We start from the raw sequence: 15,627 nt of genomic DNA, 5'->3' as shown, positions 1-15,627 counted from the left end.
TGACAATTCAAACTTGTTCCTTCTTTTAAATTTATATTGTGTATGCTTAGTCTTGTCTACAAATCATATACTAATCCTTTTCTTTTTATTTTTTATGCATGACCTTCGCATACGAGTCCGAGGGACTCCTCGTCTTCCGCATTCGATGTTGGGCTAAAAGCCCAACAAAATCCTCCTCTCGAGTCATCCCATCTGCAACAAAAAAAATTAAAAAGGAATTCTGGACCGAGGCCCATAACAGTGGCAGCAGACAGCATCAGCCCAAAATGGGCTAATCTCATTACATCTTTCTACACCTCTATTTTATTTTGTGCATTTAATTTGTATTGTATGACTAACTCTTTATTTTGTTTTATTTTCTTAATTTAGATGAACCTAATGATTAGTAGGTTTAGTTTTAATAATGGGTAGTTAGTTTAAATAAAATCAATAATTAATCCCATAAGTTTTCAGTTTCTTCTTTCCACATAGAAATTATTTATAGAATCTATAATATTTGCTTCTAGAATAATTGATGGCATAAATTCATATTTTTGAGTTAAAGGAATCATACTTTATTATCTTAATTTACAAAACACCACTAATATGCAAATATAAGTTCAAGCATATTTTATAAATAAACCCTTCAAGTTCGGAGCTAATCATGTATATTTTCAGTTATACCTAGTTAATAAGAGGAAGAAAACTTATCTATTTTTTTACTATTCAAAAATAAGTCTAGATTTTCTACATCACTATATTTATACAATATAATTCTGTTCTGAAGATTAAATTGGTTAAGTCTTATTTAAAAAGTTTCTATCTATATACAAATCACTATATTTTGCAAGCCTCATTTGTATAATAAAATTATAAGTTTAAACTCAACAACATTTATAAATTTTATTTTAAGTGGATTACCATGCACTTATAAATTTCATTATATTTTCTTTTAAAACCTCAATAATATTTACAACTCTATTTTTTCTTAAGAGTTAAGCATTATATTTGATCCAATTAATTAACCTAAGTTTGGTCGGATAACCGTAAGTTAACGGATTCTAAAGGATGCCTAACCCCTTCCCTTTAGAATAATATAGAGCCCTTACCTAGAATCACACTGGTTAAGCAGACTATTAACGAGGGTTTAGTTTCAACTTTACCTTAGTTAACATTTTGGTGTCCTAATTCACCATTAAATTAATTAGGTGGCGACTCCTTAAAACAAAATAAACAGGAATCACGAATACGTCATACCCCTTAAATCAACTCGGTTAAAATGGGGTGCGACAGTTCCATTTAATCTCAGTTGGTGTTTGAAGAGCTTGACTTGATATGTTTCCTAAATATTAAAACCTGTTCCAAGTGCTGGCTGCTCATACTATAGTTTAAAAAGTGACCTCTAAGGGAATTAGTTTTTCTTAACCTCAACCCCCCTGTTTTTTGCCAAAATCAGTTTGTCGCATGTTCCTTGGCATGCCTGCTCACTGGTAGATGAGTACAAGATATCTGTCTAATTGTTAAAGGATCCAGCATGTATATATGAAGATGTAGTAGCTATCTGGACTGAGGAATACTAAAGTGTGACGCGCTGTTTTGTCGGTTATGTTATTTTGCTTAGCGTCTCTCAGTTGCTGCCTTTTTAGATATATTCACGGTTACCTTGAATTTTCACAATGTCCTGTATACATGAAATGACTTCCGCTGCATTTGTTGAAAGTCTCCTTCCTTTTCTTGTTTGTTCGGGAAGCTGTCACTACGTTAACTGAAGTAGTCCCCTGTTATTTGCAAATTATTAAGCGGCTAACAGATCGTTATACTTGATAAATATGTCATGGAGTATTGAATCACCATCTTTTGCCCCCCCAAACTGTCCCGTGAAAAACTTACGAGTATAAGATCAAATCCGTAAGGCCTACTGTTAATTTTATGTATTTGGTATGTTTTGATAATAAACAAAAGATCAATGCTATGGCCATTTATGCCTACCTCTATATACGATATGGATCCTGTTAGCTTTGCATACTATCTAAGCGTGATTAGTGAAAACCACTGATATGAGCTGATCTAGGTATGTACTAGTATGCTGTGTATTCTTGCCTTGTATGCCTTTTTTGTGGTACCGTTTATGTGTGGTTTCCAGGTGTCAATTCACTCTTAGCATGATTCATCTGGTTGTTTCTGCTCCTTTACTGTTTGATATTCTCTAAAGACTGCCCGATGATATACGGGGTATACGCATTTCTGTACACTCATAAGTATATAGGAAATAGATATACTCAGTATGAGATAGATATACCATTTTTGTGTTACGTGAATTAATTGAAAATAGATCAGTAACTGTGTGTTCATTCATGTTATGCGTGAATTTAAAACCATGAACATCCTCGGGTAAATTTCCTTGTCGCTAATCTTTATCTTTTCTTTGCATGTACCCGGAGTCGAAGAGTCTTATTTTAAGACTCGACGTCATCCCGCAAAGGCTTGGAATGCACATCTACTCCATCATTCACACCCCCCGCATTCGGTGTTGGGCTAAAAACCCAACGCAATTTCCCTATCGAGTCGGCCAACCTGCAGCCAAACAAGGAAATAAAATTTGGGCCAAAGCCCAATAAATGTGAACAGCAACAGTGGCGGACAACAGCATTCTTTAATGGGCTGAGCCCATTTGCATCATTCCTATTCCTCTATTTTTTTTTTTTTTATGTGCATTTGATGTGTATTGTATGACTAACATTTTTTCTTGTTTGGTAATTTAGATAAATCCCAGTGACGTTAAGGGTTTAGTTTAGTGATGGGTAGTTAATTTCACAAATTACATTCACTTCTATTTTCTAAACTATTTATAATATCTATAACATTCATTCGAGCAATTGATTTTCAAATAATATGACTACATATTTTGGGTTAAAGCAATCATTTTTCACTCTTACTATCTTATAAATTTCAAAACGTCGCTAAATAGGGATCCAATTATATTTTATAAACATTTTTAAGATTTACCTAATTATACATATATTTTTTTTTTAGCCGAAATTGGTTAAATAATGAGTGATAAAAAATAGAAAGAAACTTATGGACTTTTCATCATATTTAAGAATATAAGTCTAGGCATTTCTACACCACCGTATTCATATAACATCATTTTTTATTTAAAGATCGCATTTGACGAATCATCTTTTAAAAGACTATCAATCATAAGCAAATTATCCTATTTTTTTTACGAATCTTATTTTGAATAATATTACTATATTTTCAAATTAGCCTTTAGCAATATCTTCATGTCTCATTTAACATTTAGTATCTTTTGTTACACAAATTATTATGTTTTCTATAAGTATTATTTTAAACCACACTATTATACTTCTGCTTAAAACTTTAACAACATTTATAAGTCGTATTTCAAAATGGTATCAAAGTATTTTTTTTATACAAATTATTATTTTCTACAAGATCTATTTTAAATAGCATTCTTACATATCTATCTATAACTTTAGTCATACTTACAAAACTACTTTCTTTTTTTATAATACTATATTTACACTTAGCCTAATTAATTATAAGTCCGATCGGTTAACCATTGTTAATGGGTCTTAAAGGGTGCCTAATACCTTCCCTTTAGACTAATTGAACCCTTACCTAAAATCTTAAGTTTCGCAGACCTTAAACAGAGTTAACTTTAAACATAACTTTAATAAAATTTAGGTGTCCTAATTCACCATATAATTAGGTGGCGACTCCTTAAAAACAACAAAAAATAGGAATCTCCAACATGTCGTACTTCTACTTTAACTCCGGTTAAAAAGGGGTATGACACTTGGCCCATGCATCAGTTGGACGTCAAGAATGCTTTCCTACACGGTAATCTTAATGAGACTGTTTATATGCATCAGCCTATTGGGTTTAAGGATCCAAAGCATCCCCATCATGTCTGTCTCTTGAAGAAATCGTTGTACGGACTTAAGCAAGCTCCCCGTGCATGGTTCCAACGCTTTGCAGACTATGTCTCCACTATTGGTTTTTCACATAGCCGATCTGATCACTCTCTCTTTATTTATTGTCATGGTTCCAACGCTTTGCAGACTATGTCTCCACTATTGGTTTTTCACATAGCCGATCTGATCACTCTCTCTTTATTTATTGTCGAGGTTCTGACATTGCTTACATTTTGCTATATGTTGATGATATTATTCTCACAGCTTCCTCAGATGCTCTCAGAAAATCCATCATGTCTCTGCTTAGTGCTGAATTTGCTATGAAGGATTTGGGCCCTCTAAGCTATTTTCTGGGTATTGCTGTTACCCGTACTTCACACGGCATGTTTCTCTTTCAGAAAAGTTATGCAGCAGATATTATAGAGCGTGCGGGCATGACTGTCTGTAAGCCAAGTCAGACACCGGTCGACACCAAAGCCAAACTTGGTGCCACGGCAGGGCCTCCTTGCGATGATCCCACCCAATATCGTAAGTTGGCCGGCGCGTTGCAGTACCTCACATTCACAAAACCGGACATCTCCTATGCGGTTCAACAAGTATGCCTTCACATGCATGATCCAAAGGTTGCACATATGCATGCTCTTAAACGCATAGTCCGATACATTCAAGGTACTATTGAGTTTGGTCTCCATCTGTACAAATCCTCCATTGCCTCTCTTGTTTCTTATACAGATGCAGATTGGGGTGGTTGTCCAGACACTTGCCGATCCGCATCCGGTTACTGTGTTTTCCTTGGCGATAATATCCTCTCATGGTCATCCAAACGGCAACCTATTATGTCTAAGTCGAGTGCCGAGGCCGAATACCGTGGCGTCGCTAATGTCGTCTCTGAGTCCTGTTGGCTTCGCAACATTCTTTTGGAGCTCCGTTGTCCCATCCGGACAGCTACATTGGTTTATTGTGATAATGTTAGTGCCATATACCTATCAGGTAACCCAGTTCAGCACCAACGAACTAAACATATTGAGATGGACATACATTTCGTACGTGAGAAAGTTGCCCGTGGAGAAGTTCGTGTTCTTCACGTCCCGTCCCGTTACCAGATCGCAGGCATCTTCACTAAAGGTCTTCCGCGCGTGCTCTTTGATGATTTCAGGGACAGTCTAAGCGTACGACAACCTCCCGCTTCGACTGCGGGGGTGTGATAGACTATGTAATAGTCTACGTAAATATTGTAAATATTCTCTTCCTTATGTATAGTAATCAGGTCCTATAATTTAGCCTAGTATCATTCTGATAGTGAGATACCTACTTTGTATATAATGACTTTCATACATCAATACAGATCACAGATTGATTTCCTACAATTACTCTCTCTGCCCACTTTTACTTGTCCATTATATTAGAAATAGATGTCTCCTTTTACTTATTTAGTTTATAAATCAAGAGATAATTTATCATGTTATACCTATTTTACCTTTATTGTTAAGTATTATATTATTTTCCATTCACTTCCCAACATAATATAACTAGAGGTGATATAGTAAAATTATCATCTTATTTATTTTTCCTTAAAGCTTGTGTCAAGTCAAACATGGACGAATAGAGTTATTTTTCTTAAAAAAAGGTCTAGACATTTGAGAAGAATAGAAAAAATCAAAGGCATTTCATGAGAAGGAAAGCAAAGTCAACACATTTGACTTCAAATAATACTGACAATGAGGGGTATATATGTCATTTACCACTCAGCATGTACTTTGCTAGTAGCCTTTACCCCATGCACACTCTTAATTCTTTCTTCAATCCGTTCATCACTTCACTTAATTCTCCTGCAACAGGTGCCACAAAAGACCCATATGAGTACATGTTGGGTCGGGTCGGGTCGGGATTATATTCAAGATACTGTATTCCAGACCCGGTAAGTAAGTAAGTTAAGTTAAGTTATTGGGGCTTTGACTTTTTTTTCCATAAGTCAACGTACATTCTACTTATTTTATTTCACTGTAACGTACTGATTATGGTGATTTATGCACATAATTGTGTTTTTATTTGTAATTATTGGATACTTAAGGTTTCGTTTGAGCTTCTTTAATTACTACTCTCTCCGTCTCAATTTAAGATACTTAATTTGACTTAAAAAGAGAATTTTGAATCTAAAAATGTGTACTAAAATATAATTTAAATTTCGTGGTTTTAAACTTGCCCATGTTTAAATTGTCTAACTTACTAAATATGGAAAAAAAATATTCTTTTTAAACGGACCAAGAGGATAGCGGGAGTATTATTTATGGGTCAAGAACTGGGTATGGGTTGCCTCCCACTGGTTAAATTTAGGAAAATTTTGAAGTCTAAGAATTTAGGGTTTTGATGTATTGCATAATTCAAGTCAAATTTAGTTTACTTTACTCTGTAACGTACTAATCACAAGGATTTATGCACATAATTTTGTTTTTTATTTACTGTTAGTGAGTACTTAAGTTTTCACTTGAGCTTTTTAAGAAAAAAAAATGTATATGGATCAACAATGGATTTTTGATTGCTTCCCACTGCTTAAATTCACTTAAATTTTTGGTCTTTGCAAGTCTAAAAAATTTAGGGCTTATGCACATAATTGTGTTTTTATTTACTGTTAGTGAGTATTTAATGTGTCATTTGAGCTTTTTTTTAAATTGTTTATGGATCAACAATGGATTTTTGATTGCTTCCACTGCTTAAATTCACTTAAATTTTTGGTCTTTGCAAGTCTAAATGTTTAGGGTTTTGATATATTCCATAGTTAAGTACCAATTGCAGTAAATATTCAAATGATTGGAGTTTATTTGCAATGGGTGGGTGTTGAATGTTCCATTTCAGCTATTTCTTTTATTGTTTATCGATCAAGAATTGATTTTTATTGCTTCCACAGGTGAAATTCAGGCAAGTTTGGTCTTCACAAGTCTTAGAATTAAGGGCTTTGGCTTTTGTGTTCCCTTTTCGGTTTGTTGTGCTGCTTGAGCACTTTCTTGCTAACCCGGTAACTAAATTACCACTTTGACTTGTGCATAAGTCAGCTCAGCTTTAGATTTACTTCACTGTAGTTTATTTTATTTGCAAGTAGTGGGTGGTTGAGGTTTTATTTGAGTTGATCCTTTCTTGTTCTGTGATCAGTGTTGAACCTTGATTGCCTTCACAGCTAAAATTCGGGAAAATTACATTTTTTGCAAGTCTAGTGATTTCAGTTTCGGGTTTACAAGAAAAAAATAATTCAGTTTCAGGTGAATTTTGATATAAAGGTTATTCTTTAGAGAAGTCTATTGCTGTGGTTGTGTGCCTAATGGTGTGTTCATACGCGTGGAGACACATAAACATATATATTAAGTTGTTCATTGTGCTTAGGAAATCTCTTCTGAATAACTACTTCAGTTAGCACATTCAAGCATATACACTAGGAACCATAACGAAAAATATTCAGGTCATCTATTATTAGCACTTGTTAGCATCATAATTCCTCTTCTTTTCTCTAAGTAAATTTGTCAGCATCATAAATTGAATACATGTACTATTTGTTACTATGAGCAGCCTATACATTCTAGGTAATAATTGAGTGTTGCCTTCTGATTTCATTCTTGGGAAGCTTAGGAGAATGCATCTTCTATCTGAGTTGTCTGGTGTGATGGGAATTTTCTTTGAGCTGCTGTGCCATAAGGAGTCAAGACTGACTTTTAAGCCTGTGTAAGATGATTCTTCTTCTTCTTCTTCTTCTTCTTTACTTCAATTTTTGAAGCATTTGTGAGATATACTCCTGAACAATTATACTTCTAAAATTGTGGATGATGATGATTGGAGGTGCTTTCCATTGAGTCTTCTGTTTAATTTGTAGTTAGTGCTTACTAAAATTTAAAAGGTTCCAGGTTTTCTTGATGCTATGCCCTTTCGAGAGATAGATCACCAATTTCTGTTGTCCGTCCCTCTTTTCTGCGCTAGAACTGAAAATGGGATGAAATCGTTGTGCTGAATTCGTTAGCTTGCTGAATATTTATTTGATAATTATTAACATGCAGAATCTTTTCTTTGGCTTTCTACCTGTTCATGCTTGCAAAGACATCAATAGCTGAAGAGTTATTACCTTCCTCAAAAAAAAAAAAAAAAAAAAAAAAAAAAGGCACCAATAGCTGAAGATAGGAGATATAAGAAATATAGACCAGTATTTCTTGGAAGTGCTAGGTAGCGTGCAGTGGGAGCATACTTGATTTAAGAGAGAATCTGGCTTATCTTTCTGGTGTCTTGTACTATTTGTACCATCTTGGTACTATTATTAATATAGCCTTTACCGTTACAAACCAAGAAAAAAAGACATCAATATCTGAAGGGTGTTGTTGATTAGCCCATTATCTTCTGCATACGGCCTTAGATATAATGCTTGTCATTGAACTGATATAATGCATCATATCTCTGTCTAAATCATAGAAGTTCTAATCTCTAAAGTTTTTGTATACTACTTATATATGGGCGTGGTTTCGCCTCTCTTTAATACAATTTATTACTTTATAAAAAATCTCCAAAATTATTTAATGGTTGTAGGTGAACGCATTGGTCAGAAATGAACCTTGATGCTCTTTGGCGGGCTGAACTAGTCACTATGACCCCTTCTATGAGAAAAATGTGCATTCAAAAGGACTCCTTGCAGAGTTTGGCTATTTAGCGGGCTGTATCCAACTAAAATTTTGGTATATGCAATAGTTGACTGTCCTTGCTCACGATAATTTCATATAAGCGATGCGTTCATGGTGGGGGAAGTCTTCATCTGAGGATGCTAGGAGGAAATCCAACAAGGAAAATTTCATTGACACAATAAAGAGGAAACTGAAGATTTTCACTGAGGAAAAATCAAGTGGTAAATCTGGATCATCTCGAAGTCGACATAATGATACAATTTTAGTAAAGGGTTCTCAATCAAGGGTTTCAAGGTCACCATCACCATCTACGCCAGTTCCACGCTCTCTGGGCTTTGCTGATAGGACTTCTTCTCAACCACTTCCCCTTCCTGAGGGTCACTCTTCTTATGTACATCTTATTGACTCTGATAACAGTGCATCTGTAATATCACAGACTGGTGAAGTCTCCAAGCAATCATTGACTTTGCCTCTTCTAACGCCTAGGCTTCCACATGGACCAGCTGCTGCAGGGGTTGACAGGGACTTACCAACTGCTTCTTTTTCATTTGACAGCTCCAGCGACAGTGATGACCTTACTGACTCACAGCTTCTAAGTCCCCAAACCTCCGATTATGAAAACGGGAGCAGAACTGCCTTGAATAGTCCTTCCAGGTAAGCACAAACTGAAACAATGTGCTGTTTAGCTCCGATTTGATATACAGAGTGCGTAGAAGTATCTACTTTGAGCATTTCTAACAAATAAACACAACATTTCTGCAGTTTGAAGCAGAAAGTTCAATCCCCTATTGCATCCAAAGAAAGCTCAGGAGAGATGTTGAAGTCATCTAATCTTTTATCAGACAATCAGGCGATCCCAACATCTCCTAGACAGAGGCTTTTAAGCTCTTATGTACCAGACTTAAAGATTCCTCGTCATGGTGCTTTCTATAGTGCTCCTGACAGCTCAATGTCAAGTCCTTCAAGAAGTCCCATGAGGGTATTTGGGCATGAACCGGTCATAAGCTCTGGTTTCTGGCTAGGGAAGCCACATGGAGATATAACCTTCTTAGGATCAGGGCACTGCTCTAGTCCAGGTTCAGGCCAGAATTCTGGGCATAATTCAATTGTAGGTGATATGTCAGGGCAACCCTTTTGGCCACTCAGCAGGTGTAGTCCTGAGTGTTCACCTGTACCTAGCCCCAGAATGACTAGTCCTGGTCCTGGCTCTAGGATACATAGTGGTGCTGTAACTCCCTTGCATCCTCGAGCTAGTGGGGCGTCTGCTGAGTCTTCCACAGCTTCACTTGATAATGGAAAACAACAAAGTCACCGCCTACCTCTTCCTCCTATATCAATTCCTCATTCTTCTGGTTTTTCTCCAGCATATTCAATGGCTCCTGCAATTCCACGAAGTCCTGGTAGGACAGGAAATCCTCCAACCCCAGGGCCACGTTGGAAGAAAGGGCGTCTGATTGGTAGAGGCACATTTGGACATGTGTACCTTGGTTTTAACAGGTCAGTAGCAGGGTATGGTGATCAATATTTTTTCGTTATTTCTGGTAATGTTTGCCTTTATGTGCTTTTAATATTCCTACCCGTGTTTTTTCTTGAGATTTATACACGCTTTAATTTAGATCATTTTGATAAAGATGTGCTGGAGGTATAAGTAGCGGAGTAATGGAGTTCTTCTCGTAAAAAAATTCTCTTTTTCAAAACAGACACTAATTTTAATTTGTACTTGATAACAATCTGTAGTGAAAGTGGTGAGATGTGTGCAATGAAGGAAGTAACACTTTTCTCAAATGATGTAAAGTCAAGAGAGAGTGCACAGCAGCTTGGACAAGTGAGTTACTTTAAAGAAATATTTAAATTTGTTTTTCCGGACTATACATATGCTCTATACCCAATTTTCTGATAAACATAATCACATGAAGTACTTAGTTGAAGCTAAATAAAAAATGAGGCAAAAAAGAAAAAGAAAAAGAAAAATGATTATTTATACTGTTATTGCTATAATATTTATTGTATTTCTGTTGTTGACTTCATAAATTAACTTGGAGCAACATATGGCAGGAAATATCTCTGCTAAGCCAGTTGCGCCATCCAAATATTGTGCAATATTATGGATCTGAGACGGTAAGTTTCTTAAAGTTGTTACTGCTGGGCTTCATCAAAAAAAGTTGTTCCTGCTGGTATCACCTTGTCATAATTACTCATACAAAAGTTTCCGTTATTTATGATAAATTCCAAGTTGATTAAGTCTACTGATGTTCCAAAAAGAATATCTGATAAGCACAGAAGTTCTATTCTTGGGATACTCAGGATATCAAATATTGACTTTATTTTTTTAATATGTTACTGTTCGCTCCCTTGTAAAAAAATATGTTAAGGTTTAATCTCCGTATTCCTATAAATAATTATGTAGATTGCCTTAATAACTTGTTCGGTTCCATCTACAGGTAGATGACAAACTATACATATACCTTGAGTATGTTTCTGGTGGTTCAATCTATAAAATTCTTCAAGAATATGGTCAGTTGGGTGAGCTTGCAATTCAAAGTTATACTCAACAAATTCTGTCTGGACTTGCATATTTGCATGCTAAAAACACAGTGCATAGGTAGGTGTATTGTTGAAAAATTACTTGTGTGCAATATCATGTTCTTTTTTGGCGCTGATTTTCTTAGAGCCCCTATGTTAATGTCTAATGGCTTACATGTAATTTCAAATTTTGTTCAGAGATATTAAAGGGGCAAACATACTGGTTGACCCAGATGGCCGTGTTAAATTGGCAGATTTTGGGATGGCAAAACATGTATGATCTTTTTTCTGCAGCAGGCTTTTGTTTTTGAATATGGGCTTCTTGAAAAAACCTTTTTCAGCTATAAAGACATCGTTTCTCAAATCAAATCTTCTATGAAAAGCATGGGGCAACCCAAAAAAGTAAGATTAGGCAGTGCTAGGATCTGCTTTGTGATTGTCCTGTTCCTGCTATCTATAGGTTTCCTTTTAGGTTCAATTACAATGTCTGTTGTCCAACTGTAGACTGGAGTTTTTTATTTTTTATTTTTAAACCTTTTGGGAAAGAATACTGGAGTCTTGCAAAAGCTTCTTGAAAATAGTTAGAGAAACTGCAGAAGGATTGCAGTATCATGTTTTGAGTTTTCAATTTAGAGAATCCAGCATGCCAGAGCTTTAAAATCGTCAAATTTGCATAAGAATATGTACTTATTAACTCTGGGAATTGGGAGGCTATGTTGTAACTTAATGAAAGGTGGCTATTCATGGCAATTTCCCGGAGTCTCAGGTGGGAATGCTGCAGAAGCAATAAACTTTGAAGTGATTGTGGGTCAACTTTTCTTATGTTTTATTATAATAATTACCGTCTAGGTTAGACCAAAGAATCCTAAATTTATAGCATATTTCTAAGGTTTCACGGGGATATCAACTGATGCCTCTATTGTTGGAATAGGAGAATTTAGGACTAAACTTTTCCAGCTAGTCTGAGTTTATTGAGTCTCAACTGATGGTGTGAGGGAGAAATGTTTGTTTGTTCAGAATTCTCTACAGGTCTTATTTAGCTTACTCGGTTACAATTTGCAGATAACTGGTCAATACTGTCCTTTGTCTTTCAAGGGAAGTCCTTATTGGATGGCACCTGAGGTTTGCATTACTATAAATCAAGCTCTTATCCTATTGATGTTGGCTTTGTGTTTCATCTAATTCATTTATATGTTTATTCATCAGGTTATTAAAAATTCAAATGGTTGCCATCTTGCGGTAGATATATGGAGCCTTGGATGCACAGTTTTGGAGATGGCAACAACAAAACCACCTTGGAGTCAGTATGAGGGGGTTAGTTAATATGTTTATGATGGTCCAAAAGTGTATCCAGTTTCAATGTTTTGTCGTGCTTCTAATTCATGTTGGTGTTTTATAGGTCGCTGCTATTTTTAAAATTGGAAACAGCAAGGAACTTCCTGCAATCCCCTATCACCTCTCAGATGAGGGCAAGGATTTTGTGCGGCAATGTCTACAGCGCAATCCACTCCACCGTCCAACAGCTTCTCAGCTCTTGGAACATCCCTTTGTCAAAAGTGCTGCTCCAGTTGAAAGAGCCATTCTAAGTTCTGATCCTGTAGAAACAGTGGTATGTTTTCCTTGATTGCTCATCTGGCAATGTTGCCCATCTTAGGCAACTAAAAGTATCACATGCATTGCCTGCTTTGTGATTGGTCTATGAGCATGGCTTATTTTTCCACTACGGCTTCTGACCTTTCATTTCTTCTTGAGCTTTCCCTAGTTTGATACTTCTTTTTCTAGATTTTCTGCGTTGAGAAAGAAATTATAATACCTATATTAGAATTTACTGAAGGGTTTACGGCCAACTTTACTGCATTTGTATCCAAGAATGCATTTGCAATCAAGGACTTTAAAGGAACAGCGCATTCTGAAATGATATGGACAGTTCTCCCACTAAGAATTATTTCTACTGGATGAGAAGGTAGCAGGCCATAAAAACCAAAAAAGAAAATGTGCAAAAGCAAATAAAGAAGGATGGTTAACTTTTGAGGGTCCTAGTAGATTTTTCTTTTGCATAAATGCAGTTACGTAAATCCTCTCTGGTACTCAAAAGGTTGTCTTTGCCATTTCTGATAGGTACCTTAGCAACACTTGTTACTCTGTCTGGAGTACTCCTCTTTGTCATTGCTGGGACTAGTGATGTTATCTACCATCTTTAGGACTTGTGAAAGTTCTGCTGACTGGATGCCATGATTAAATTGAGCATATGTTCTCTGCTGATCATTGCTTGGGTTTTTCACGGTTGACTTAATTGTTTTGATATTTCAGGGCGTGGGACATTTAAAAAGTCCACCATACATGGACTCAGGAGGAGTTGCAGTTCATCATCAGCCTAGAGGTTCAAAAATTCTTCCTGGATTTAGGTTAGTTCATCATCTCGCACACAATAGTTACCTGTAATCTGGTCTTGGTCCATCTTGCTATTATTGCAGAAGCTAGATTTCGTGCCATAAATTATCAGTACTAAATACCAGATTGCCAAAAAATGTTTTACATCTGAGTTCTAGAGACTGTGTAGATAACAATTCCTATTGTCAATGAAAGGAAAAGGCTCTGGTGTTCCTTATATGTTTTGTACAACTGGTACAAAAATGATTACTTTTTTTCTTTTTTTTCCCTCTTTCCAGGAGGAACTATCATGTGTTATTTTTTGTTCTAAATCTTAGTGATAAACTCTAAATGGCGGACTTATTCTATTCACTAGGAAAAGGACATGATCATAAGTTGGTCGGTTTTGAAACCTATCTTCTGTCTAGACACCAAGAAATAGTAATTCAGATTACTTTATCACAAGAACAAAAATGGTAAAACTTGTCAATTCTAATTTAATCTGCAGTTGGTCAAATGGTAAAACTAATTTTCTTATAAGGTAGTCAAATGGTGTGATTTATGGTAATGTTGTTCAGCTCTGCGCATAAGCACTATGTTCTTATTCAATTTTGTTTTTCAGCGATTTACCTTTTCCAAGGAACATATCTTGCCCAGTTTCTCCTGTTGGGATAGAGAGCCCTGTTTTGCATTCACAGTCACCTAAACATATGAGTGGAAGATTGTCCCCCTCTACCATATCAAGTCCCCATGCTGTATCTGGTTCATCAACACCTCTTAGTGGTAGTGGTGGTGCTGTTCCACTATTTAACTCAATGATGCCAACAACTTATTCACCAGAAGGTGTAGGCACATCACCAAGGGCCCAAAGCTGTTTTTACCCTGACGGTTACACTAGTCACGGTCTCAAATCTGACATGTTTCGAGGGACTTCTCAATCCCATTTGATTCGAGAAACACTTCCATCTGACAATGGTTTTGTTGGAGATAAGTTTGGGGGCCATGCTCAAAGTGGTGTGAATGGACAACCATATCAGGGACAGTCAGTATTAGCTAACAGGGTTGCCCAGCAGCTCCTGAGGGATCAAGTAAATTTGATCCAATCGTTTGACCTGAACCCTGGCTCTCCAGTTTTTGGTCGGGATAATGGGGTCTAACTTATTATAGCCGCCTGAAAAAGGATGGATGTACTTACAATATCTCATGGAACAACTGTACAGTAACTATACCAAAAGGTCTGCGGTTTGCTGAATAAATCTTTTGGAGACGATGTGTATTTTGACTGATTCAGAGACGTGTATAATTTTGGTACTGCTTATATGAGACGCAGAATGACACAAAAAGGTACTAGGAACTCGCTTTTGGAATCCTGGTTCCCAAACTCTTGGCATATAGAGCTTTTCTTCCTCGGGTTAAAATACAAGGGGAGCTGAAAATGGTCATAGCAGTAGACGGCAGACTCCATAGGAAGACAGATTCAAAGACTAGTCGGGGAATCTCAGGCTTGCTTTAGAATTTTTGGTAACTGTTCATAGCAAAGCTCTCTTACGTACTCGTTTGAGCTTGTCAGCAAAAGCCTGTTGTATATTGTATTATGGTTCCCTGAAAGCCAGGTTTAATCCAATTTTCAACCATATTCCAAACTTTTGAAGTTAAATGTGTGTTCAACCTTTATCCTGTGTAATGTTGGAGAAGCATGCTTGACTAAAGTTTACATCCATCAGTTTACATAAATTGTTGTTTTGAACTCGGCCATCGGATGTGCAAACAAGTGGCTGGATCAACTGATATTGAACATGTTTCCCAGCCCTTCTAGAGAAACAAGTAGGCTATATCTTTGCAAAAAATGTGCTCAATTTCATATGTGGCAAGTATGTGTAAAAAATTTGTTAGTCGGGGGAGGAATCTTGCCTGAATCGTATTTCTTGAAGAACGTATAGATTTGGTTAAGTAACCAAATATGAAAGGACAAGATCTAGATGGAAACAGATTAGAAATTACATAATTGCAGACACATACAAGTATAGTGATAAACTTTTGATGAAAGAAGCAATAAGGCTATCCCAAGAAGGTCAAGAATACATGTCATCATTATCAGGAAGTTCAAGTTTTCTGCATGTGCATGTGACTGTTCCAAAATTTCACTTAAATATCTACAATTATAG

At 36.2% G+C, this 15,627-nt stretch overlaps 1 protein-coding gene across 9 annotated transcripts; it reads left to right on the top strand.

Annotated features, from left to right (window-relative positions):
* The first annotated feature begins 5,700 nt into the window (after positions 1-5,700).
* LOC132634913 (mitogen-activated protein kinase kinase kinase YODA) lies at positions 5,701-15,261 on the top strand. Of its 9 annotated transcripts, none has more exons than XM_060351087.1 (14): positions 5,701-5,835; positions 6,823-6,930; positions 7,536-7,628; positions 8,478-9,223; positions 9,332-10,066; positions 10,307-10,394; positions 10,625-10,687; positions 11,011-11,171; positions 11,291-11,366; positions 12,155-12,214; positions 12,299-12,406; positions 12,492-12,701; positions 13,403-13,497; positions 14,085-15,261. In XM_060351087.1, the coding sequence occupies exons 4-14, from the start codon at positions 8,673-8,675 to the stop codon at positions 14,617-14,619; spliced, it is 2,682 nt and encodes an 893-aa protein (XP_060207070.1). In that variant the 5' UTR covers positions 5,701-5,835; positions 6,823-6,930; positions 7,536-7,628; positions 8,478-8,672; the 3' UTR covers positions 14,620-15,261. The 9 variants fall into 9 exon arrangements, with proteins under 9 accessions (XP_060207070.1, XP_060207075.1, XP_060207071.1 ...); XM_060351092.1 differs by having other exon boundaries at positions 7,531-7,628; XM_060351088.1 differs by lacking the exon at positions 5,701-5,835 and adding an exon at positions 5,910-6,220.
* Positions 15,262-15,627: the final 366 nt, after the last annotated feature.

The sequence above is a fragment of the Lycium barbarum genome, chromosome 4 (assembly GCF_019175385.1).
Source record: "Lycium barbarum isolate Lr01 chromosome 4, ASM1917538v2, whole genome shotgun sequence".
Classification (NCBI taxonomy): domain Eukaryota; kingdom Viridiplantae; phylum Streptophyta; class Magnoliopsida; order Solanales; family Solanaceae; genus Lycium; species Lycium barbarum.
This window is presented reverse-complemented; position numbering and strand designations above follow the sequence as displayed.

Bases quoted from the DNA above. Each gene is read 5' to 3' on its own strand.
- LOC132634913 (XM_060351087.1), top strand. From the start codon at position 8,673: ATGCGTTCATGGTGGGGGAAGTCTTCATCTGAGGATGCTAGGAGGAAA. The intron at 10,395-10,624 runs GTGAGTTACTTT...AACATATGGCAG, and splicing joins GTGCACAGCAGCTTGGACAA to GAAATATCTCTGCTAAGCCA. The intron at 12,407-12,491 runs GTTAGTTAATAT...GGTGTTTTATAG, and splicing joins CTTGGAGTCAGTATGAGGGG to GTCGCTGCTATTTTTAAAAT.